The sequence below is a fragment of the Hyla sarda genome, chromosome 1 (genome assembly GCF_029499605.1).
Source record: "Hyla sarda isolate aHylSar1 chromosome 1, aHylSar1.hap1, whole genome shotgun sequence".
Classification (NCBI taxonomy): Eukaryota; Metazoa; Chordata; class Amphibia; order Anura; family Hylidae; genus Hyla; species Hyla sarda.
In genome coordinates this window covers 605547175-605573163 of record NC_079189.1, presented here as the reverse complement: position 1 = coordinate 605573163, position 25989 = coordinate 605547175, and the positions used below count along the sequence as shown (strand labels likewise).

At 45.0% G+C, this 25989-nt stretch overlaps 1 protein-coding gene across 6 annotated transcripts in view; it reads left to right on the top strand.

Moving 5' to 3' along the window:
• LOC130296575 (oocyte zinc finger protein XlCOF6-like) overlaps positions 1–25989 on the top strand; it is a 52080-nt gene that overhangs the window by 237 nt on the left and 25854 nt on the right. For 2 of the 6 annotated variants that reach the window (XM_056548295.1, XM_056548257.1), the window contains exons 2-5: positions 6232–6358; positions 6442–6509; positions 10264–10831; positions 15596–17244. In XM_056548295.1, the coding sequence (XP_056404270.1) occupies positions 6271–6358; positions 6442–6509; positions 10264–10831; positions 15596–17196 (2325 nt within the window). In that variant the 5' untranslated portion in view covers positions 6232–6270 and the 3' untranslated portion in view covers positions 17197–17244. Of the gene's footprint in view, positions 1–5005; positions 5382–5935; positions 6034–6231; positions 6359–6441; positions 6510–10263; positions 10832–15595; positions 17245–25989 lie in introns of those variants that run through there. The other 4 variants (XM_056548284.1, XM_056548266.1, XM_056548276.1 and 1 more) reach the window with 4 other exon arrangements.

The window sequence follows — 25989 nt, the reverse complement described above, 5'->3', positions numbered from 1 at the left end:
TTATCAGTGTGTGATCCCAGTAGTAAGGAGATTACATGAGGAGGAGGTTTGTTACAGTGTGTTATCAGTGTGTGATCCCAGTAGTAAGGAGATTACATGAGGAGGAGGTTTGTTACAGTGTGTTATCAGTGTGTGACCCCAGTAGTAAGGAGATTACATGAGGAGGAGGTTTGTTACAGTGTGTTATCAGTGTGTGATCCCAGTAGTAAGGAGATTACATGAGGAGGAGGTTTGTTACAGTGTGTTATCCGTGTGTGACCCCAGTAGTAAGGAGATTACATGAGGAGGAGGTTTGTTACAGTGTGTTATCAGTGTGTGATCCCAGTAGTAAGGAGATTACATGAGGAGGAGGTTTGTTACAGTGTGTTATCAGTGTGTGATCCCAGTAGTAAGGAGATTACATGAGGAGGAGGTTTGTTACAGTGTGTGATCAGTGTGTGATCCCAGTAGTAAGGAGATTACATGAGGAGGAGGTTTGTTACAATGTGTTATCAGTGTGTGACCCCAGTAGTAAGGAGATTACATGAGGAGGAGGTTTGTTACAGTGTGTTATCAGTGTGTGATCCCAGTAGTAAGGAGATTACATGAGGAGGAGGTTTGTTACAGTGTGTTATCAGTGTGTGATCCCAGTAGTAAGGAGATTACATGAGGAGGAGGTTTGTTACAGTGTGTTATCAGTGTGTGATCCCAGTAGTAAGGAGATTACAGGAGGAGGAGGTTTGTTACAGTGTGTTATCAGTGTGTGATCCCAGTAGTAAGGAGATTACATGAGGAGGAGGTTTGTTACAGTGTGTTATCAGTGTGTGATCCCAGTAGTAAGGAGATTACATGAGGAGGAGGTTTGTTACAGTGTGTTATCAGTGTGTGATCCCAGTAGTAAGGAGATTACATGGGGAGGAGGTTTGTTACAGTGTGTTATCAGTGTGTGATCCCAGTAGTAAGGAGATTACATGAGGGGGAGGTTTGTTACAGTGTGTTATCAGTGTGTGATCCCAGTAGTAAGGAGATTACATGGGGAGGAGGTTTGTTACAGTGTGTTATCAGTGTGTGACCCCAGTAGTAAGGAGATTACATGAGGGGGAGGTTTGTTACAGTGTGTTATCAGTGTGTGATCCCAGTAGTAAGGAGATTACATGGGGAGGAGGTTTGTTACAGTGTGTTATCAGTGTGTGATCCCAGTAGTAAGGAGATTACATGAGGAGGAGGTTTGTTACAGTGTGTGACCCCAGTAGTAAGGGGATTACATGAGGAGGAGGTTTGTTACAGTGTGTTATCAGTGTGTGATCCCAGTAGTAAGGAGATTACATGAGGAGGAGGTTTGTTACAGTGTGTTATCAGTGTGTGACCCCAGTAGTAAGGAGATTACATGAGGAGGAGGTTTGTTACAGTGTGTTATCAGTGTGTGATCCCAGTAGTAAGGAGATTACATGAGGAGGAGGTTTGTTACAGTGTGTGATCAGTGTGTGATCCCAGTAGTAAGGAGATTACATGAGGAGGAGGTTTGTTACAGTGTGTTATCAGTGTGTGATCCCAGTAGTAAGGAGAATACATGAGGAGGAGGTTTGTTACAGTGTGTGACCCCTGTAGTAAGGAGATTACATGAGGAGGAGGTTTGTTACAGTGTGTTATCAGTGTGTGACCCCAGTAGTAAGGAGATTACATGAGGAGGAGGTTTGTTACAGTGTGTTATCAGTGTGTGACCCCAGTAGTAAGGAGAGTACATGAGGAGGAGGTTTGTTACAGTGTGTTATCAGTGTGTGATCCCAGTAGTAAGGAGATTACATGAGGAGGAGGTTTGTTACACTGTGTTATCAGTGTGTGACCCCAGTAGTAAGGAGATTACATGAGGAGGAGGTTTGTTACAGTGTGTTATCAGTGTGTGATCCCAGTAGTAAGGAGATTACATGAGGAGGAGGTTTGTTACAGTGTTATCAGTGTGTGACCCCAGTAGTAAGGAGATTACATGAGGAGGAGGTTTGTTACAGTGTATTATCAGTGTGTGATCCCAGTAGTAAGGAGATTACATGAGGAGGAGGTTTGTTACAGTGTGTTATCAGTGTGTGATCAGTGTGTGATCCCAGTAGTAAGGAGAATACATGAGGAGGAGGTTTGTTACAGTGTGTTATCAGTGTATGACCCCAGTAGTAAGGAGATTACATGAGGAGGAGGTTTGTTACAGTGTGTTATCAGTGTGTGATCTCAGTAGTAAGGAGATTACATGAGGGGGAGGTTTGTTGCAGTGTGTTATCGGTGTGTGATCCCAGTAGTAAGGAGATTACATGAGGAGGAGGTTTGTTACAGTGTGTGATCCCAGTAGTAAGGAGACTACATGAGGAGGAGGTTTGTTACAGTGTGTGATCCCAGTAGTAAGGAGATTACATGAGGAGGAGGTTTGTTACAGTGTGTTATCGGTGTGTGATCCCAGTAGTAAGGAGATTACATGAGGAGGAGGTTTGTTACAGTGTGTGATCCCAGTAGTAAGGAGACTACATGAGGAGGAGGTTTGTTACAGTGTGTGATCCCAGTAGTAAGGAGATTACATGAGGAGGAGGTTTGTTACAGTGTGTGATCCCAGTAGTAAGGAGGTTTGTTACAGTGTGTTATCAGTGTGTGATCCCAGTAGTAAGGAGATTACATGAGGAGGAGGTTTGTTACAGTGTGTTATCAGTGTGTGATCCCAGTAGTAAGGAGATTACATAGGAGGAGGTTTGTTACAGTGTGTTATCAGTGTGTGATCCCAGTAGTAAGGAGATTACATGAGGAGGAGGTTTGTTACAGTGTGTTATCAGTGTGTGATCCCAGTAGTAAGGAGATTACATGAGGAGGAGGTTTGTTACAGTGTGTGATCCCAGTAGTAAGGAGATTACATGAGGAGAAGGTTTGTTACAGTGTGTGATCCCAGTAGTAAGGAGATTACATGAGGAGGAGGTTTGTTACAGTGTGTTATCAGTGTGTGATCCCAGTAGTAAGGAGATTACATGAGGAGGAGGTTTGTTACAGTGTGTTATCAGTGTGTGATCCCAGTAGTAAGGAGATTACATGAGGAGGAGGTTTGTTACAGTGTGTGACCCCAGTAGTAAGGAGATTACATGAGGAGGAGGTTTGTTACAGTGTGTTATCAGTGTGTGATCCCAGTAGTAAGGAGATTACATGAGGAGAAGGTTTGTTACAGTGTGTGATCCCAGTAGTAAGGAGATTACATGAGGAGAAGGTTTGTTACAGTGTGTGATCCCAGTAGTAAGGAGATTACATAGGAGGAGGTTTGTTACAGTGTGTTATCAGTGTGTGATCCCAGTAGTAAGGAGATTACATGAGGAGGAGGTTTGTTACAGTGTGTTATCAGTGTGTGATCCCAGTAGTACGGAGATTACATGAGGAGGAGGTTTGTTACAGTGTGTTATCAGTGTGTGACCCCAGTAGTAAGGAGATTACATGAGGAGGAGGTTTGTTACAGTGTGTTATCAGTGTGTGATCCCAGTAGTAAGGAGATTACATGAGGAGGAGGTTTGTTACAGTGTGTTATCAGTGTGTGATCCCAGTAGTAAGGAGATTACATGAGGAGGAGGTTTGTTACAGTGTGTGATCAGTGTGTGATCCCAGTAGTAAGGAGATTACATGAGGAGGAGGTTTGTTACAATGTGTTATCAGTGTGTGACCCCAGTAGTAAGGAGATTACATGAGGAGGAGGTTTGTTACAGTGTGTTATCAGTGTGTGATCCCAGTAGTAAGGAGATTACATGAGGAGAAGGTTTGTTACAGTGTGTGATCCCAGTAGTAAGGAGATTACATGAGGAGAAGGTTTGTTACAGTGTGTGATCCCAGTAGTAAGGAGATTACATAGGAGGAGGTTTGTTACAGTGTGTTATCAGTGTGTGATCCCAGTAGTAAGGAGATTACATGAGGAGGAGGTTTGTTACAGTGTGTTATCAGTGTGTGATCCCAGTAGTACGGAGATTACATGAGGAGGAGGTTTGTTACAGTGTGTTATCAGTGTGTGACCCCAGTAGTAAGGAGATTACATGAGGAGGAGGTTTGTTACAGTGTGTTATCAGTGTGTGATCCCAGTAGTAAGGAGATTACATGAGGAGGAGGTTTGTTACAGTGTGTTATCAGTGTGTGATCCCAGTAGTAAGGAGATTACATGAGGAGGAGGTTTGTTACAGTGTGTTATCAGTGTGTGATCCCAGTAGTAAGGAGATTACATGAGGAGGAGGTTTGTTACAGTGTGTTATCAGTGTGTGATCCCAGTAGTAAGGAGATTACATGAGGAGGAGGAGGTTTGTTACAGTGTGTTATCAGTGTGTGATCCCAGTAGTAAGGAGATTACATGAGGAGGAGGTTTGTTACAGTGTGTTATCAGTGTGTGACCCCAGTAGTAAGGAGATTACATGAGGAGGAGGTTTGTTACAGTGTGTTATCAGTGTGTTATCCCAGTAGTAAGGAGATTACATGATGAGGAGGTTTGTTACAGTGTGTGATCCCAGTAGTAAGGAGATTACATGAGGAGGTTTGTTACAGTGTGTGACCCCAGTAGTAAGGAGATTACATGAGGAGGAGGTTTGTTACAGTGTGTTATCAGTGTGTGATCCCAGTAGTAAGGAGAATACATGAGGAGGAGGTTTGTTACAGTGTGTGACCCCTGTAGTAAGGAGATTACATGAGGAGGAGGTTTGTTACAGTGTGTTATCAGTGTGTGACCCCAGTAGTAAGGAGATTACATGAGGAGGAGGTTTGTTACAGTGTGTTATCAGTGTGTGATCCCAGTAGTACGGAGATTACATGAGGAGGAGGTTTGTTACAGTGTGTTATCAGTGTGTGATCCCAGTAGTAAGGAGATTACATGAGGAGGAGGTTTGTTACAGTGTGTTATCAGTGTGTGATCCCAGTAGTAAGGAGATTACATGAGGAGGAGGTTTGTTACAGTGTGTTATCAGTGTGTGACCCCGGTAGTAAGGAGATTACATGAGGAGGAGGTTTGTTACAGTGTGTTATCAGTGTGTGATCCCAGTAGTAAGGAGATTACATGAGGAGGAGGTTTGTTACAGTGTGTTATCAGTGTGTGATCCCAGTAGTAAGGAGATTACATGAGGAGGAGGTTTGTTACAGTGTGTTATCAGTGTGTGACATATCACTGTTCCTCATGACTTAAATAAACACCAAGGGTCGTTAAGGGGTTAAAGTATTAAAGCGCCAGAATATAAAAAAAAAACAGGAAATGGAGAATCACCATAGAGTCTGAATTGTGGTTTTGTCCTGATGATCTTCTGCGCTGCAGAATATCATCGGCAGGACTCTGCTTTCAATCACAGCCAGGATCCCACCACAGCTGCCGAGACTAAGATCGCACTGGTGCTGACACTGTTAACCCCATAGATGCTGTGGTCAGTATATACCATACTTCTATAGAACAGTGGTCTTCAACCTGCGGGCCTCCAGATGTTGCAAAACTACAACTCCCAGCATGCCTGGACAGCCGTTGGCTGTCCGGTCATGCTGGGAATTGTAGTTTTGCAACATCTGGAGGTCTGCAGGTTGAAGACCACTGTTCTATAGGATTGACAGGCGAAGGGGGCTCACCTTGTCCCCCATCAGCAACCACAAAATGCAATCACGGGGTCCTAATGGTTGCCATTAGAGATGAGCGAACTTACAGTAAATTCGATTCGTCACAAACTTCTCGGCTCGGCAGTTGATGACTTTTCCTGCATAAATTAGTTCAGCTTTCTGGTGCTCCGGTGGGCTGGAAAAGGTGGATACATTCCTAGGAAAGAGTCTCCTAGGACTGTATCCACCTTTTCCAGCCCACGGGAGCACCTGAAAGCTGAACTAATTTATGCAGGAAAAGTCATCAACTGCCGAGCCGAGAAGTTCGTGACGAATCGAATTTACTGTAAGTTCGCTCATCTCTAGTTGCCATGGTCTTCTGTCTGCCAAGTACGGTAGCTGTGAGGTCCAGCCATAGGCCGGATCTGGGAGGCTGAATATCTGGTAATACTGACCCTTATACTGCAGATGTACAGTATAGTATAACAGGTAAAAAGTATAATAATAAAAGGTTTTTCAATAAAGTAAAAAAAAAATTTTTTTTTTTTAAATAATAATAATAATAATAAATGCCCCTCTACAAATAAAGTCCTATATTGTCACCAATAAAAAATCCTGCAAACCTGTACATAAGTCTTGGGGCCATATTCGAGGGGTCGGGGTGATGACTGTATCATTGTGTGTCAGGTTCCTATAAGGTGTCAGGACGTGGCGGTCTATTTCTCCATGGAGGAGTGGGAGTATGTAGAAGGACACAAGGATCAGTACAAGGATCAGGTGATGATGGAGGATCAGCAGCCCCTCACATCAGCAGGTAATAGACATGACTATATACACACGTCCTCTCATTATTTGTATGTAAAGAATGAATTCAGTCTCTGTATGTGTTCCCTACAGTCAGATCCAGTAAGAGAACAGCAGCAGAGAGGTGTCCCCGTCCTCTTCTTCCACAGGATCAGGATCAGGTAGATGGAGATATTCCCTATGATCTGTAGAAGGGCTGTGAAGCTCTTGTGTTCAGTCTTGTTTTATCCTACAGTATTATATGCTTTATACTTGTGGAATGAGAAAGGTGGAGATGACAGGATAAAGCCGACCATAGACATTACATGTCGTGATCTTTATGAGCGCGGCCGACGCGGAATACCCCCTCCCCATCATAGTCACCACACCGAACACAGTCCATGTTATAGTAATTGTTCCTATCCCGACGATCATGCTATAAAAAGATTTGGTCATCCCCTTCCTCTTCCTCCCCAAGCAAGGGGTATTCCAGGAAAAAAACTTTTTTTTTTTTGTTATATCACCTGGCTCCAGAAAGTTAAACAGATTTGTAAATTATTTCTATTAAAAAATCTTAATCCTTCCAATAATTATCGGCTGCTGAAGTTGAGTTGTTCTTTTCTGTCTGGCAACAGTGCTCTCTGCTGACATCTCTGCTTGTCTCGGGAACTGCACAGAGTAAAAGAGGTTTGCTATGGGGATTTGCTTCTACTCTGGACAGTTCCCGAGACAGAACAACTCAACTTCAGCAGCTCATAAGCACTGAAAGGATTAAGATTTTTTAATAGAAGTAATTTACAAATCTGTTTAATCTTCTGGAGCCAGTTGATATATAAAAAAAAAAGTTTTTTTTCCTGGAATATCCCTTGAACCCCTTAAGGACGCAGACAATTTTATTTTTACGTTTTCATTTTTTCCTCCTCACCTTCAAAAAATCATAACTCTTGTATATTTTCATCCACAGACTAGTATGAGGGCTTGTTTTTTGCAGGACCAGTTGTCCGTTGTAATGCCATCACTCACTTTACCATAAAATGTATGGCGCAACCAAAAATACTATTTGTGTGGTGAAATTAAAAAGAAAACTGCAATTTTGCTAATTTTGGAAGGTTTTGTTTTCACGCCGTACAATTTACGGTAAAAATGACATGTGTTCTTTATTCTGTGGGTCAATACGATTAAAATGATACCCATGATAAGATACTTTTCTATTACTGTTGCGCTTAAAAAAAAAACGCAAATTTTTTAACCAAATTAGTACATTTAAAATCCCCCTATTTTGAAGACCTATAACTTTTTCATTTTTCCGTATAAGCGGCGGTATGAGGGCTCATTTTTTGCGCTGTGATCTGTACTTTTTATTGATACCATATTTCGGTTGCCGTTCACCGTACGGTATCATTAACATTTTATTTAAATAGTTCAGATATTTACGCACGCGGCGATATCAAATATGTATATAAAATATATTTTTTTAACACTTTTTGGGGGTGAAATAGGAAAATGGGACAATTTCCGTTTTTATTGGGGGAGGGGGGTTTTCACTTTTTTTTTTTTTTACTTTTTTTTTTACACTTTAATAGTCCCCATAGGGGACTATTTATAGCAATCACTCGATTGCTAATCCTGATCAGTGCTATGCATATGTATAGCACTGATCAGGGTTATCGGTCATCTTCTGCTCTGGTCTGCGGGAAGGCAGATCAGAGTAGAAGACACCGGGAAGGCAGCGGAGGCAGGTGAGGGGACCTGGTGTGGGACAGACAACTGACCGCGTAGACTAGAAGGAAGTAAACTGGGTTCATTGTCAACCAAATATTGAAAATCGTCTGGTACCCAAACCCCGGATTTCTTTGGGTAAAAGTCAGGAATAGATCATTTAAACTAAATATCCTCATCCCTCATCTTTGGTTATCTTTCTGTCTTATCCAACAGGAACTTTAGCAGCAATCTGTCCTACAGTTATGCTTCAATGTCATTGGATGGCTTTCGCCAGCCCCTCTCCTTCCCACCCCCCTCCCACCCCCCAATCATATGATCGCGTCACCTACCTAATCGGACTTGGCTTTAAAAGGGTACTCCGGTGGAAAACTTTTTATTTTAAATTTTTATATCAACTGGTGCCAGAAAGTTAAACAGATTTGTAAATTACTTCTATTAAAAAATCTTAATCCTTCCAGTACTTATTAGCTGCTGAATACTACAGAGGGAATTCTTTTCTTTTTCGAACACACTGCTGGACATTTCTGTCCATTTTAGGAACTGTCCAGAGCAGCATATGTTTTCTATGGGTATTTTTTCTCCTACTCTGGACAGTTCTTAAAATGGACAGAGATGTCAGCAGAGAGCACTGTGGTCATGATGTCAGCAGAGAGCTCTGTGTTCCAAAAAGAAAATAATTTCCTCTGTAGTATTCAACAGCTAATAAGTACTTGAAGGATTAAAAATTTTTAATAGAAGTAATTTACAAATCTGTTTAACTTTCTGGCACCAGTTGATTAAAAAAAAAAAGTTTTCCACCGGAGTACCCCTTTAAAAGTCTCTCAGATCCTCAGATTCTTACTGTCACGCCTGAGGTAGGGAATCACTGTCTCTACCTACTTATGTGATCCATCCTAAATCGAAGCCCTTAAAGGGGTACTCCGGTGAAAACCTTTTTTCTTTTAAATCAACTGGTGGCAGAAAGTGAAACATGTTTGTAAATTACTTCTATTTAAAAATCTTAATCCTTCCAGTACTTATTAGCTGCTGAATGCTACAGAGGAAATTCCTTTCTTTTTGGAACACTGATGACATCATGAGCACAGTGCTCTCTGCTGACATCTCTGTCCATTTTAACAACCATGAATAGCAGAAGCATGCTAAGGGTAGCATGGTGGCTCAGTGGTTAGCACTACTGCCTTGCAGTTCTGGGGACTTGGGTTCAAATCCCACTAAGGACAACAATAAATAAAGCTTTTTTATTATTATAATAATGTCAGCAGAGAGCACTGTGCTCGTGATGTCATCAGAGAGCATTCCAAAAAGAAAAGAATTTCCTCTGTAGTATTCAGCAGCTAATAAGTACAGGAAGGATTAAGATTTTTTAATAGAGGTAATTTACAAATATTTTAAACTTTCTGCCACCAGTTGATTTAAAAGAAAAAAGGTTTTCACCGGAGTACCCCTTTAACTGAGCGACAGTCCTTATACAGGGTTGTAAGAGAAGTCCGACAGGACAGGTCAGCCACAAACACGCAAAACCGTATAAACTCGGCAGCCAATGGGCTTAACAGAAACAAGTTATATTGAGTCCCAAACTAAAGAGGAATGAATTAACAACGTCAGAAGCAAAGTCAGGATAGGCAACAGGTCAAACCTAGAGAGCCGCAAAGTACAAAGTCAGAAGTAAAAGGCAGTGTCAGGTCACAGGCAGATGTCAAATCAGTTCAGGTACAAAAAAAATAAGGGTCATGAGCGCTAGTGAAGGGAGTCATCTACAATAAGGGGCATATAACTGCAGCAGCTGCTTAGTTTATATATCCCACCCTCAGAAGGTGTGAGTGCCAAAGCCGCAGCTGGGTCGTCTGACTGTGTGAGTGTAATAGTGACCAGCTCTGCTCATCGACTGAAAGCCCTGCCGACCTAGGTCGGCAGGGCTGTCAGTCGATGAGCAGAGCTGGTCATAATAACACTCACACTTGCCTATTTTTCCTACTCCCACCACACAAACTTGAAGAACGGCAGTTCACTTCACGCTAAAAAAAACCATCCCCCCCCCCCCCCCCAATTTCAGGCGCCATTGTCACCAAAAATCAATGTTCTTCAATTCAGATAACTCCTCCTGTCATTTTTTGTCCTCATGATAATTATTGATCTTTTCTGCTCATATAAAACCTCCCAGCTGACTTTTACTCTCTGAGTTTTACAATTTTTCCTTTACATCCTTTAAATCAGGGAGAAGATCTGAACAATATTAAAGCTCCAGAGACAGATGTGAGAGGTGATGAGCAGTATAAGGAGGACATTCCTACAGGGGAAGACCTGATTTATATTAATGCTACAGACATAAAGAAAGAAGAGACAGATGTGAGCAGTTATGAACAGTATAAGGAGGCAATTCCCACAGGGAAAAATCTGATCTATAATAATGCTACAGACATAAAGGGAGAAGAAGAGACAGATGTGAGCGGTGATGAGCAGTATAAGAAGGACATTCCTACAGGGAAAGATCAGATCTATATTAATGCTACAGACATAAAGGGAGAAGAAGAGACAGATGTGAGCGGCGATGAGCAGTATAAGGAAGACATTCCTACAGGGAAAGATCTGATCTATATTAATGCTACAGGCATAAAGGGAGAAGAAGAGACAGATGTGAGCGGTGATGAGCAGTATAAGAAGGACATGCCTACAGGGAAAGATCAGATCTATATTAATGCTACTGACATAAAGAAAGAAGAAGAGACAGATGTGAGCGGTGATGAGCAGTATAAGGAGGACATTCCTACAGGTAACTGCTCAGGTGAGTAGAAGCCACTAAATACAGAAAAGAGTCACAGATCCCTGATAAGTCTAAGGGCAGTTGAATAATAAAGCAACCCCTCTGGGGAAAAACCCCTACAAATAAATACTTCTCTACAGTGTCTACAGCCATAGACACTAGATTGACAGACACGCCCCCTTCGTACAGCTCTATGGGAGAGGTGGAGATGCACGAATATTACATCTCCGCCTTTCCCATAGAGATACATGGCCATGGCATCATGCTGCGGCCTATACACCTCCTGCATCGGAGAGCCGCAGCAGAGCCAGGGCCCCATACAGGAGATCGCGGGTGCCCAGTGTTCGGAGCCTCCGCCATCAGACACTTATCTTCTATCCTGCGGATCCTGCAGATCTCCTTTAACTTTTAATAATGCAATAAAAAGGTTTATTTCTTAAAGGGGTACTCCGCTGCTCAGCGTTTGGAACAAATGACGTCACGAGCTCCCGGCTCCAGCGTTCGGAACAGTTTGTTCCTAACGCTGAGCAGCGGAGTACCCCTTTAAGAAATAAACCTTTTTAAGACTTGCATTGAGGGGGCGGGGCGTGATGGCACGAGGGGGCGGGGCTATGACATCACAAGTTCCCAGCTCCAGCGTTCGGAACAGTTTGTTCCAAACGCTAAGCAGCGGAGTACCCCTTTAATACTTTCAGTACTTCTGAGTTCCCGAGACAGGTCTCTGATTACACCTGTCTCGGGAACTGTCCAGAATAGAAGCAAATCCTCATAGCAAACCTCTTCTACTCTGTGCAGTTCCCGAGACAAGCAGAGATGTCAGCAGAGAGCACTGTTGCCAGACAGAAAAGAACAACTCAACTTCAGCAGCTGATACTTATTGGAAGGATTAAGATTTTTTTAATAGAAGTCATTTACAAATCTGTTTAACTTTCTGGAGTCAGAGTGTGTGTGTGTGTGTGTATGTGTGTATATATATATATATATATATATATATATATATATATATATATATATATATAAAGACAGCAGCACACAAAAATAATTCAAATCCACGTGTGGTTTATTTCATCCTCAGCACAAAAACCAGGTGCTGAGGATGAAATAAACCACACGTGGATTTGAATAATTTTTGTGTGCTGCTGTCTTTTCCTGTGGATATTTGCTTCATTGGGATCCCTAACCAAGACCCAGATGACAGCGTGCACCAACTAATTTTATTCTCTTTGGATGTGCTGTTCTTACGTCATATATATATATATATGTATTGCAACAAGGAAGATAGTCCGGCACAGAAATGTAGTATGCAGTTAAGAACTCAGAACTTTATTTCAGCATAACGCAATACACAGAAGCCTGACGCGTTTCGCACCGGAGTGCTTAGTCGTAGGTCCTACGACTAAGCACTCCGGTGCGAAACGCGTCAGGCTTCTGTGTACTGCGTTATGCTGAAATAAAGTTCTGAGTTCTTAACTGCATACTACAGTTCTGTGCAGGACTATCTTCCTTGTTGCAATTTGTGTGAGCCGGAGGCGGTACCGGCGTGTCCGCAGCACGGACTAAGGAGCAGTTGCGGGTGTGGTGAGCGGTAATCCATTGTTGTGCATATATATATGTATGTATATATATTTTATTTAAAAAAAAAATAATAGTGTTTTCCTGGAATACCCCTTTAATGCTACTCTCTACTGACCTTTCGAGAATGATATGCAGAGTTGTACCCTATTGATACCTCCAACGCTGCTGTTGCTGGCCCTGGATCTCAGTATAGAATAGTTCCGGTTGTCCTTTTGCTTCAGTTGGTTCCTTGCTGCCTTTCTTGGTCTAACTTTATAGGCCAACTCTGTCCCCCTCTTCGAATTCCCTAAAACAATTACACACGGTCTTTCTGCATTCTCATATGGTCCCTGTTTTGGGTTACCCGGACTTTTCCCTTTGTGTGGAAGACCCTTTGTTCCATGTCTGGACTCGAGCTGGTTGGTTCAAAGTGAAGACTTTTCGCTCCCCCCAGGGATGATGGTTGGTGCGCTCTGATCTCCTTGCTATGGAGGTCTACTCTACTTTGCCATTATCTTGTTTCCCTCCACCCTCTCATTTTGACTTAATCTGTGCTGCCTCTCGTGCTTTTTGACGCAGGCTTTCGATAGCCTACCCCCCACACCCAACCCCCCCACAGACCATCCAGCTCCAACTTTAACAAAATTTTAAGTAGATTTACAGTTTCAGTGATCTGTAAGCAGCGCTCCCATATCCCATCCGATCCACTTCTCTTCCAGGAAGCAGGATATAATATCTAGTCCAGATGGTACAGGCTGACTACCCGCCTCCATGCTATCTGGCCACATGTGGATCCATTGTGTTGGCAATGCGGTTCCTTTACATGTGGGCTCTTTTCTCCACAATTTTTTGGTTTTGCCCAACCCTCTCCTTTATTATAGGATGGAGTCTCTATATTTTGCCAAGTTACTGGGTTATGGATGGCATGGAAACCTGCTCGTCTGCTGCATCACTGTGAGGTCTCCACGAAAGTCTATAAAGGCTCCCTGTTAAGGGTCCTAGTCCTGATAGGACCTGTATTCCTTTACAGACAGCCCGTGGCTCAGTCCTTATCACTTTTGGTGCCTTAAAGGGGTACTCCGCCCCTAGACATCTTATCCCCTATCCAAAGGAGGGGGGGGTCAGTGCCTTCACTGTCTACTGGGTGGTTGGTCCCTTCACTGTATTATTTGACTGATCTGCTTTTTTATAGTACAGTAGCAATGCTGTCTGGTCGATTCCTTTTCATGTTGTCCGCCATGTTGCCTTGTTTGTATTTTTATGCACTGAGGTTTTTGTATTTTACTTTTTCTGAAGGGGTGTGACCCCGCTTGTTGATGCCCTCTTGGGCTCGTACATAAATAAATTTATATATAGTGACACTGTGGCAAGGAAAGAGTGTATTTCCCAGACTCACCCAGGAGAGGCCTCCAACTGTGGCCTAATTAATGAAGAAGCAGAAAAGGGGAAGTGTCTTTAAAAAGAAGAGAGACAGAATAGTTGTGGCTCTCCCTAGGAGACAGTAGGCTGGCTGTAGGGGAGAGACTGAGGTCCTGCTGAGGAACACACAGCCTGAGCTGTGAGTGGCCCCAAAGTGTGGCGTAAACAGTGAGTAGAAGGTTGCAGGAGGCATAAGTTTAACTGGCCGAGAAAAGCTCACCAGTTGTTAGTCAGAGCATGCTGATCTGTTTAGTTAGTGACCAGATGGTCTAGGATTTTGTTTGTTCCTGCTTTATGTTTATTTAACCTGCAACCTATCTAATAAAGCTGGTGAGGTGCCAGACTTGCATAAAGAACTGCTGTTGCTGGTTTATTGAGAGGAAACGTGTCCTGTGGCGGTGTCAAGAACAATCCCAGAGCTATCCTCAGTGAGGAATCCTCACTATAAAAGTCCCATTTACCGACTAACTTTTCTCAGGACTTAGGCCTACAAAATTTACTTGTGTAGGATCCAGCTACACTCTGCTTTCCAGCTAAACTTTACTGTCGTACAAATACACTTACTAATAGGGTTGTGTGCATGACCAAGATGGAGGCAGCCATTCACCCATACTTACAATACAAAAAACTTATCCAAATAAGTGTTCAGGTGTGTTAATGTTAACGCGGATTAGCGGCTGTTTCTGTATTGTAAATTACTCAAAAAATAGAAAGGGAAGGTCCAGCGCTATACCATACGATCTTAAAGGAGTATTCAGTCGAAAAATAACTAAAATAAATCGGATCTTATTAGACATCAAAGAAATCACACAGGGGAAAAGCCATTTTCATGTTCAGAATGTGGGAAATGGTTTTTCTCACAAATCCACTCCTCACTGAGCGCCGAGTCCCGACCCAGTGATTTCCCCAGTGGGCAGACCCCCGCGATCAGCTACTTATCCCCTATCCTATGGATAGGGATAAGTTATTTTTTGCCAGAGCTCTCCTTTAACTCCTTACTGTAGTAAAAGCCAACTTCACAAATCGGGTATGATCAAGCGAAGTCATGTGACGCGTGTTGCCACTATTAAAGGGGTACTGCATCCAAAATTAACTTGGTCTTTCCACAGGATAGGGGATGAAGTAGCTGATCGTGGGGGGGTCCACCCACTGGGGATGCCCGCAATCACTGGGACAGAACCCGGTGCTCAGTGAGGAGTGGATTTGTGAGAAAAACATTTCCCATATTCTGAACATGGAAATTTATTTTCTTTTCCCCTGTATGATTTACTTTGTGCCCCCCCCCCCCCCAACATGGTCTCCTGAATGGTGCCCGGCTCTTAGTTAGGACTGTGTGCAGTAGACGGCACGCCCTCCATTGAAATGAATGCTCCATAGACGACACCCACTTCTCACTGAGCAAGATGGGTCCTGTTCTAGAGATCGCGGGCATTCCCATCAGTTGGACCCCCCCCCGCAATCAGCTACCTATCCCCTATCCTGTGGATGAGGGATAAATTAATTTTGGCTGCAGTACTCCTTTTAAGTTGAGATTGCTTAGTTCTGCGCTGGACATTTCCTTTCTGTCTATACCAGTGGTCTCAAACTGTGGCCCTCTAGATGTTGCAAACTTAAACTCCCAGCATGCCGTTGGCTGTCCAGGCGTGCTGTTAGTTTTGCAACATCTGCAGTGCTACAGTTTGAGACCACTGGTCTATACTGTGGGTGGGTACTTGGCCAACACCATCGGCTCCTAGAGGGAGAGAGGAGATGAACTGGAAGCACAGTGTATTCATTACTGAAAAATAATACAATCTGTTTTCTTCTTGGCAGATTCTTGTACCAGGAGATCAGAGGAGAATCTTATATCTTCATATTATAAAGCAGATGATGATATCACACAAGATACATATGAAGAACATTCCATTATCCCAGATACACCCTCAGCCCTTCACAGACAAGATCTGTCATTTTACCTTCTTATACCCATCCTATGTACTGATTCATCTCAAACTGTAAAGCAAAATATAAGTAACAAAACCAGCAATGAACACCAGAAACCCCACACAAGAGAGAAGTTCTTTTCATGTTCAGAATGTGGAAAATGTTTTCCCTATAAATCACATCTTGTTGCACATGAAAAATCTCACACAGGGGAGAAACCATTTTCATGTACAGAATGTGGGAAACGCTTTACTCGAAAATCACGTCTTGTTGACCATCAAAAAACTCACACGGGGGAGAAGTCATTTTCATGTTCAGAATGTGGGAAATGTTTTACCATAAAATCACATCTTGTTAAACATCTGAGAACTCACTTAGGAGTGAAGCCATTTTCATGTTTAGAATGTGGGAAGTGTTTTACTTATAAATCGGATCTTATTAGACATCAACGATATCATACAGGGGAGAAGCCATTTTCATGTTCAGAATGTGGGAAATGTTTTTCTTACAAATCTACTCTTCTTGAACACCAGAAAACCCACACAAGAGAGAAGGCATTTCCATGTACAGAATGTGGGAAATGTTTTACTTATAAATCAACTCTATTTGCACATAAAAAATCTCACACAGGGGTGAAACCATTTTCATGTTCACAATGTGAGAAATGTTTTACCCGAAAATCACATCTTGTTGACCATCAAATAACTCACACAGGGGAGAAGTCATTTTCTTGTTCAGAATGTGGGAAACGTTTTAGTGTGAAATCACAACTTGATAGACATCTGAGAACTCACATAGGAGTTAAGCTATTTTCATGTTTAGAATGTGGAAAGTGTTTTACATATAATTCCGGTCTTATTAGACATCAAAGGACTCATACAGGGGAGAAACCATTTTTATGTTCAGAATGTGAGAAATGTTTTACTCGGAAATCACTTTTAGTTGAACACCAAAAAACTCACACAGGAGAGAGGCCATTTTCATGTTCAGAATGTTGGAAATGTTTTTCTCAGAAATCAACTCTGGTTGATCACAAAAAAACTCACACAGGTGAGAAGCCATTTTCATGTCAAGAATGTGGGAAATGTTTTCCCCATAAATCAACTCTTGTTGCACACAAAAAAACTCACACGGGGGAGAAACCATTTACATGTACAGAATGTGATAAATGTTTTACCCGAAAATCAAATCTTGTTGACCATCAAAAAACTCACACAGGGGAGAAGTCATTTTCATGTTCAGAATGTGGGAAACGTTTTACTCTGAAATCAAATCTTGTTAAACATCAGGGAACTCACTTAGGAGTGAAGCCATATTCATGTTTAGCATGTGGGAAATGTTTTAGTCAGAAATCATTTCTTGTTAAACACCAAAAAACGCACACAGGGCAGAAGCCATTTTCGTGTTCAGATTGTAGGAAATGTTTTTCTCAGAAATCACATCTTGTTAGACATCAAAAAATTCATACTGTGGAGAAGCCATTTCTATGAACTGTATGTGGAAAGTCTTTTAATAAAATGTAAAATTAGATTTTGCATCAAAGAACTCTAGAAAAATGTAATGTTCAAAATATGGAATGAGTCTTGCCCACAAATCACTTTTTTTTACAAATATCTGCAACGGGTGTGTCTGTCTCTGGTTATGGCAGCAGTTCCAACTCCACCTGTGGCGTGCCTTGTTTTCTTGATGATGCCTGAGCCAATCAGGAGGCCGAACAACGAGCCATTGCCTGTAATATAGTGTCTTCCTTGTAGCTAGCTATGTATCTTCTGTATTCCTGTGTTATTGCCTTGGCTTGTGACCTGACTAGACTCTTAGTTTCTGACTCTGTACCTCGCTGCTACCAAAGAGAACATGAGTCCGGTGTGAGGTGTAGACTGGCGTCCCGGGCAGGTCTTCGTCTGCTCCTCCCTTCAGCTCTCCTATGCTAAAGCTGGGGGGAGGGCAGAGAGAAGTCAGAGCAAGGGGGAGAAATAGGACGTACACGCCTCCCTGATCTCCTCTCCCTCAGCGCTGCCTGCTTGCACGGGCTGGTTTAGTTTTGACAGCCCAATGTAGGCTTACTCGGGCTGGACAGAGGGACAAGTCTGTGTACTCCCCCAGCACAGCACCCTATGAATAAAGAAACCAGCCCGTGCACTGTGCAAGTCTACATCCTCCCCCCGCCTACCCTCTCCGTGTCCAGCCGGTATCGGATTGTCAAAACTAAACCAGCCTGTGAAAGCAGGCGGAGCAGAGGGAGGGGAGATGAGGGAGTCGTGTACGTCCTCTCTCCCCCATGCTCTGCCTTCTCTCTGCCCTTCCCCCCAGTTTTAGCTTCGAAAAGCTTCGGGGAGGAGTGGACGCATACTTGCACGGGACGCAAATCTGCACCTCACACCGTTACTCCGGTAGAGATGCATGGAGCAGGCGTGTCGACCACTGCTTTGTGCGGTGGTTGACAAAGCTCAGTGCATGGAGTGGTGGCCGCTATGTGCATGTGGAGAGCCAAGGCGCCAGGCAGGGAATCGCGCGGAGTCCCAGCAGTTGGACACCTCCCCCCCACCCCCCCCCCCCCCCCCCCCCCCCCCCCATGCTCAGACACAAATCCTCTATCCTGTGGATAAGGGGCAACTGAAGTATTTTACCCAACATTCTGCACTGACGGAGGACTGGAGTCCGAGGATGGATCAGGAGGGCGGGCACGACAGAAATATTGATATGAATCGGGCAGTGGCGTGCCACACGTAGCAAGCACGATGCTTCTGCCTAGGGGCTGATTTTCTGCTGCCGGAACCTATATCCGATCCGCAAGAAGACCTTTATGGAAGAACAAAAAAGTCTCTTGTAGAATGGAAGCGTGCAAAGTAGAGATGAGCGAACTTACAGTAAATTCGATTCGTCACGAACTTCTCGGCTCGGCAATTGATGACTTATCCTGCGTAAATTAGTTCAGCCTTCAGGTGCTCCAGTGGGCTGGAAAAGGTGGATACAGTCCTAGGAAAGACTCACCTGAAAGCTGAACTAATTTATGCAGGAAAAGTCATCAACTGCCGAGCCGAGAAGTTCGTGACGAATCGAATTTACTGTAAGTTCGCTCATCTCTAGTGCAAAGCACAAAAAACTCTCAAGGTAATAACAGCACCTTAAAGGGGTCCTCCGGTGCTCCAGGGTTCTGAACATTTTGTTCAGAACGCTTGGAGTCGGAAGCCGTGATCGTGACAAACGTCGGGTTCTGCGACAGTGGTCGTGACCTGATGGCTGCGCCCTTCGTGACGTGACGCCACACCCCCTCCATTCATGTCTATGGGAGGGGGCGTGTCATTCGACACGCCCCCTCCCATAGACATGAATGGAGGGGGTGTGGCGTGACCTCACGAAGGGCGCAGCCGCCATCACGTCACGACCACTGTCGCAGAACCCGACGTTTGTTAAGAACGCCGAGTGCTGCGGGAGATCGCGGGGTGCCCCAGCAGCAGGACCCCCGCGATCGGACATCTTATCCCCTATCCTTTAGATAGGGGATAAGATGTCTAGCAGCAAAGTACCCCTTTTCAGGGTATGTTCACACAGCGGAATTTCCGCAACTCTGCAGAAATTACATTTGTGGTCGTGGCCCATGTATAGGAAATGTGCGTACTTACCAACCCTCCGTCCCGATCTGCTATTCAGTTCGTCCACCTGAAAAACACATCCTACCACTAAATGCATGTCATAACCTAGGTTGGTTCTAACTGACCCTATCACTGCTTCTAACAGCGGTTGAATTGTGCCCAAACCGCGAACGAGGGCACGCCTATAGAGGGCATACCCTATAATAAAGAATAGAGAAGAAGGGCTTTGGGAGGGTGGGCAACGCTGTACAACGAACGCCCCGGCTGCAGAGAGGCCGGGCGTTAAATACCCCTGGCCCCTCCCACAAATTCAGCCGATAGGCTTCCCACTTGTGGTCGTGGCCCATGTATAGGAAATGTGCGTACTTACCAACCCTCCGTCCCGATCTGCTATTCAGTTCGTCCACCTGAAAAACACATCCTACCACTAAATGCATGTCATAACCTAGGTTGGTTCTAACTGACCCTATCACTGCTTCTAACAGCGGTTGAATTGTGCCCAAACCGCGAACGAGGGCACGCCTATAGAGGGCAAAAAATGACACAGATAGGTTCAATGATGCAAGCAATTAATTTTATTCCTTATAAAACTAACACTCTGAATACATCCGCCATTTCCAGCTGGGGGTTCGGAATGTATGTAGTGTAGGCATTAGAGTTCCATCTACCTAACTTTTTTAGTACGAGTACTGGTACTCCGTGCTTGGAGGCTGCTGAGGCTGCCCCTATGCGGAATGAATGTCCCGAGTAGCAGCGTGGGTCAAGACCCAACAGCCTAACCAATGTGCGCACGTGACTGACAAATTGCGAAGTAGTGAGTGGTGCAGAATCAAACGGCAGCAACGGCCTTACCTCTGATCGATTGTCCATGATGCTTGCCCACTCGGAAAGTACCACTAGCGGACACCAGGGATTGCCGGAGCGATAGTACCGTATTGCAGTAGCCTTCCTGCAAGTTTTGGTACCCCGTAATGTCAGCTCTGCATAATCTTGTCTGATGCTAAGTTGCGTTTTCTCTACAAACGGTGCTGCTCGTGACGCACAAGTGAACTCCCCAGGCCTCAGAAACCCATAGAGAGCTAAGTATATGCTGACCTTGATGACCTTGCTGTGAAACCATCCGAATGGAGCGGAGTCAAGTAGAGCCGACATGTCCCTAAACATTTGCCCTGTGATAGGCTGCCTTGGACTCACACGCGGGATGCTGCTGGAATTGACCCCCTTCAAAGCGGCTTTGATAACATGTGTGGAGCATATGGAAGGCTCGCTGGGAAACTGTAACGCGTGGTAGTGTTGAATCCCGGATAAATGTAATTTAATGGTGTTGTATGACAAGCCTAAGTCAGAGTGGCAAAAGGCCAAGAACTGCAGTATGGTGGGAATGTTGAAGCCCCATGGTAGAGCGTGTCTGTCCAGGAATGAGCTGTACAGCCTGATGGCCGCTGCATAAGCCTTTCTTGTCCTCGGGGCTAGGGAACTTCTCACTAAGGTTTCTGCTAACAAGGAGTAACGCCTTAATCCAGCGTCAGCACCTGATGTGGAGGCACTGGGGTTGCTACTCGGTCCGCACCTGGTGTGACCTGAAAAAAGAGATCATAGTTACCCCTGGATAAGGCGTCAGCCGCTGTGTTGCAAGTGCCCGCTATGTGACGCGCTGTGAAATTGAAATTATGCTGTAGTGCTACCCATACCAGTCTGCGCTAGTAGCTCATAACCTGTAACGACTTGGATCTGCTCTTATTAACTGCCTGTACTGTGGCCAAATTATCACAGAAAAACGTGACCGTGGAGTTCGACCATAAGGGCCCCCAAACCACTGCCACAGCCACGATGGGATATACTTCAAACAAAGCGGAAGTGCGACCAAACCCCGGGACCCCCAGAACCTCTGGTGGCCATGGGCCGGCCATCCACCGACCGCCGTGTATTGCTGCAAAACCCAACGTACCCGTAGCATCCGTGTGTACCTTAGGAGAATCGTCCGTGACTGCTGGCAAAAACATGGACACCCCATTCCACTGGCTGATGTGGTTGTGCCACATGTGTAAATCAGCCAGTGCCTCGGGACCCAACTTGACCTGACTACTTGGCTTGGTTGCTGAAGACAGTAGTGCTAACAACCTAGAAACAAAAGATCTACCTTGTGGAATTATCCGCATGGCGAAGGCCAACATACCTAACAAGCTCTGGAGTTCCACCCTTGATGTCACCCTGGTTCTCACAAATTTCTGGATGGTCTCCTTGATCCTGCTTAACTTGTCTGCTGGCAGGCTAGCCTGCATTTTCTCCGTGTCTAATATCACGCCAAGGAACGTGATAGTGACCGCTGGACCTTCTGTTTTTTTGGGAGACACAGGTACACCAAGGGTATGGAACAATGACCTCAATGTGGACAGGCTGTCGGGAACACACCCTGGGGAATCTAACAAGAGGAAATCATCCAGATAATGTATCACATGTCTGCAAGCTGTTACATTGACCAACGCCCAGTGTAACGCTCGTGCCAGCTGTTCGAACAACCAAGGGCTGCTTTTTGAGCCGAACGTTAATTTCGACGCGAAATAGTACATGCCTTGCCATTTTATGCCATACCACTTCCACAACTCTTCGGCCACTGGTAACAACTTGAAAGCATCGGTAATGTCCGCCTTCGCCAACCATGTGCCTGGTCCCAACTGAAGAATGACCTGTATGGCCTGGTCTATGGAAGCGTATTTCATAGAAAATTCCTCAGATGGGATCAGGGCGTTTAAACTGGGTACCACAGAGGAATACGGGGCAGATAAATCGTAAATTAGACGGTTTTTATTTGAGAATTTTCCCGTCACCACCCCCACCGGGCTGACCCTCCAAACTTCAAATGGTGAGGACTGAAAAGGCCCTATGATATAGCCTTTCGCTAATTCCTGTTGTATCAATTCCGTAACCACCTGGGGCTGTTTTGTGGCTGACGCTAGATTCTCACACTCAAAAGTGGATTGGGGTAACGCCACTAACCCTGTGTGAAAACCCGTCCTGAAACCTGTGAGTAACCATTGTACCCAGTCTTGTTCCGGGTGACCAGCCAACACACAAGCCAACGCATCGACCTGAACCCCGTCTAGTCAAGACTGCTGAGACCTCTGGGAGCACAACGAGCTGGGATGGGCCCGGAAGCAAAGTAAGCAGACGTGCAACAACCTACAGTTACTGAAATTACAACTCGACAAATTGTAGTTGTTGCACACCTGGCTCTTGCCCAGGAATCTCACGGGGCGCCCCAGTTTGTCTACTGCAGACGAGAACTTATGACCGGGAGCAGGTGACGCCATGATACTCCTGCTGGTGCTTGGCTCTGGTTCTTGGCTAACGCTGGAACACCACGGGGCAGTGTGGGAAATGGATTGGCAGATCGTGCAGGTAGGTGCCTTCAACCCAGCGAAGTGCTTACAATACAGTTCGGTGTCCACGACACTCCAGTCTGTCTCGTAAGCAAACTGGCTGACCCCTGCCGCTGCCTTTGCCGCAAAGGACTTGTGGTACTCGTAAAAATAGGACCCACCATACTTGTATGCGAACTCAGACAACTTGTATAAGTACAGATCCAGCTCCTCCCTTCTTTCTGGTTTTTCTGTGCAAACCACATCTCTGTATAAGCTGAAAGCAATGACAAATTCAACTATTGTAAGCTTACGATTTAACCTGGCATCCTTGCTCTTGAAGACAACTGAGACCTCCCCACACGCCACTGTCTTGGTCTCAGTGACGTCCTGGGTACTGATAAGCAAGGATGCCAGGTTAACGTCCTTGCCATCGAGAATATCTCTGCGAATGGCAGCAGGAATGAAGTGGGATGGTGTAATCTTTGGAGGCATAGTTCCCCTACCTAAAGGCACTGCCACCGTAGAAGTAGCTGGAGCTGCTGATGCAACTACCGTAGGAGGGACTGATGCTTGGGATGCACCACCCTTCTCCATTGTGTCCATTCTGGATTGCAGGCTGGACAAAGAAGACATCACGCTGTTCATCATGTTGTGTAGTTGTGCCAAAGACGTGGCCACAGTCTGCCCTGACATGTCCTGTTGACTTCCGCTAGCTTCCTCTCCTGACATTAGCAGCTTGTACAATTCCGCTTTCCTGGCTGAAGCCGGAAATGGAATTCCCTTCTTGCGGAGTTCCTCCATCAATCTGGGAATTGTCCATGACCTATAAGCAGTACCCACTCCCTGCTCGGAGCTCCTGGCAGGGGTCTCCGGGACAGACAAGGTCTCTTCAATGTCTGATGCGTTTGACATGATGCTACCACCTGTCCGGGCCGTAACGGGTGCCGGGGAAAGATTGATGAGACATGAGAATCACATACGACTATCAACTCCACCTAAATACACGCCCTAACTACTGACCTGCAAACAACCAGCGCCAATCGTCTGGCCAGGACCTAAAACAACATTATATATTAGCATACTACCATGTAACAACTTGAACTCAAGTGCCTACCACCTCATTGTGTACCAAGCGGCTGTCCTAGTCGATGATCCGAGCAACTGTGAACCGTCCCAACTGCAGTGGTACCCTTGTTTATGCAACCATCACCCTCATCCTATCATAACACCATGCGCGAGTGAGGATCCGAGCGCTTGACGTTGGCGCCGGCCCGTGTAGAATGTGGTAATGAATGTGTTACACCGTGCCTAAGAATCATGCCATTGCTCTGACAACCGCGTCAATCGCCACCTTGTGGCCCCCTCCTTACGGATGTGTCAGGAGACAGTCGCGTATACCAATACAGTCGAGTGTTGCTCTGAAGACGTGTCAGCAGCAACCTGATCGTTGTTACCCGCCCCTTGAGTGTGTCAGGACAATGGTAGAATATGTACTTATACTTAACGTATGGTATACTCTGAAGACGTGTCAGCAGCAACCAATCGTAGGTTGCCCCCCTGAAAGCGTGTCAGGAACACGGGCGATCGCCTACTACAAAGTATGCCGTAAAGTAAGCTCTGAAGACGTGTCAGCAGCAAACCAGCCGAAGCTACCCCCTGAAAACGTGTCAGGGTAATGGGTTGATATCTACCTGCATGTGTTACGTGTGGTATGCTCTGAACGACGTGTCAGCAGCAACCAAGTGTAGGTTGCCCCCCTGAAGGCGTGTCAGGAACACGGGCTAACGCCTACTTAACAATGTGCTGTAAGGTAAGCTCTGAAAACGTGTCAGCCGCAAACCAAGTAGGTTACCCCCCTGAAAAGCGTGTCAGGACAACGGGTTAAATGCCTACTCATTGATAATTTGTGACTCCGTGTCAGTAGTCATAGACGTATGTAAAAACAAAAGGTGTCAGTAGTGCCGGAATCGCCTGCTCCTAAGACATCTGACGTGTCCTAAAATGTACGTTGTGAGACCAGTCGTGGTAAAGTGAACAACATTTATTTATTTTTTTTATTACTATTTATTTTTTTTTACATCGGTCACCAGCCCAGCAATTTGCCTCGGCGTCCGATCCATACACTGTTTGTGACACCACTAACGTTTGCTCGAAGAAGACACGGCTGACGGCTGCTCTGGAAACATGACCACGGCCTAGCTGTGCGGTCCTGCCATAGCCATGTCCCCAGAGCAACCGCAGCACGTGCACCGCCCGATCCATCCGCGTGCGTCAGAATGGACAACAACCTTGCATCATTATAACCACCTCTACCCCAAGTGCTGTTAAATACTCTTAAAACATACCTACCAGTCTAGAATGACGACAGGACTTGTACCAAGTACTCCTGTACCTGTGAAGTACAAATGACATGACAACCCCTTGCCAATTGATATTACCCCTGTAACATTGTGACAACTGCGGCTCAATGATTTAACAGCATCCTGGTGCAAATGCTGCGCTTATTACAGAAATCCCCGTCGTAACGTCTGTGGTGTAAAACCCACGCGGCACTGCCGAACCAACCGCCCCCCTCCCCCTGTATCATGCTCGCTATTCATTACCCCACTCTAGTATACATAAGGATCCCACGAATCCACCGCATATGTGGATTAACTCTCGGTCGGCAGATGCCCTTGCAGCGGACTACGTGCTTTGACAGGTGCCGGGACCCGGCACTTACCCGATCTTCTCGTTAGAGTCTGGAGACGTACACCGCCCGCTCGCTGTGCGCCGCTGTCAGAACCGGAAGTCCCTGATTGATGACGTCACCTTCCTCCGACGTCCACCAACGCTGTACAACGAACGCCCCGGCTGCAGAGAGGCCGGGCGTTAAATACCCCTGGCCCCTCCCACAAATTCAGCCGATAGGCTTCCCACTTAGCAAAACTTGCTGAGCGAAATTGCGGCGGAATTTCTATGTTCTCAGAAAACAAAATTCTGTCGAAATTCAAGCCCCATTGATTTCAATAGGATTCCACTTCGGAAATTCTGCCTGGTCTTGTATTTTTGCGGAAAGCAACATTTCTCCTGTCCGAATAGGACAGCGGAATCTCATTTAAAGCAATAGACAGTAAATCACGGCGGAATTTCTTTTTGTTATTTTCTTGCATTTTTTATTATTTTTTTTTTTATAAATTAGTTATCACTGTGATCGTACTAATGTGCTGCATAAAGATAACTTCGGTTTTAGTGGAAAGTGCAAAAAAAATTTTTTTTTCAATTAATGACCACAATTTGTTTCGTAGGACATATTGTGGTTAAATGAAGGGAAATGGCAGGAAGGGGT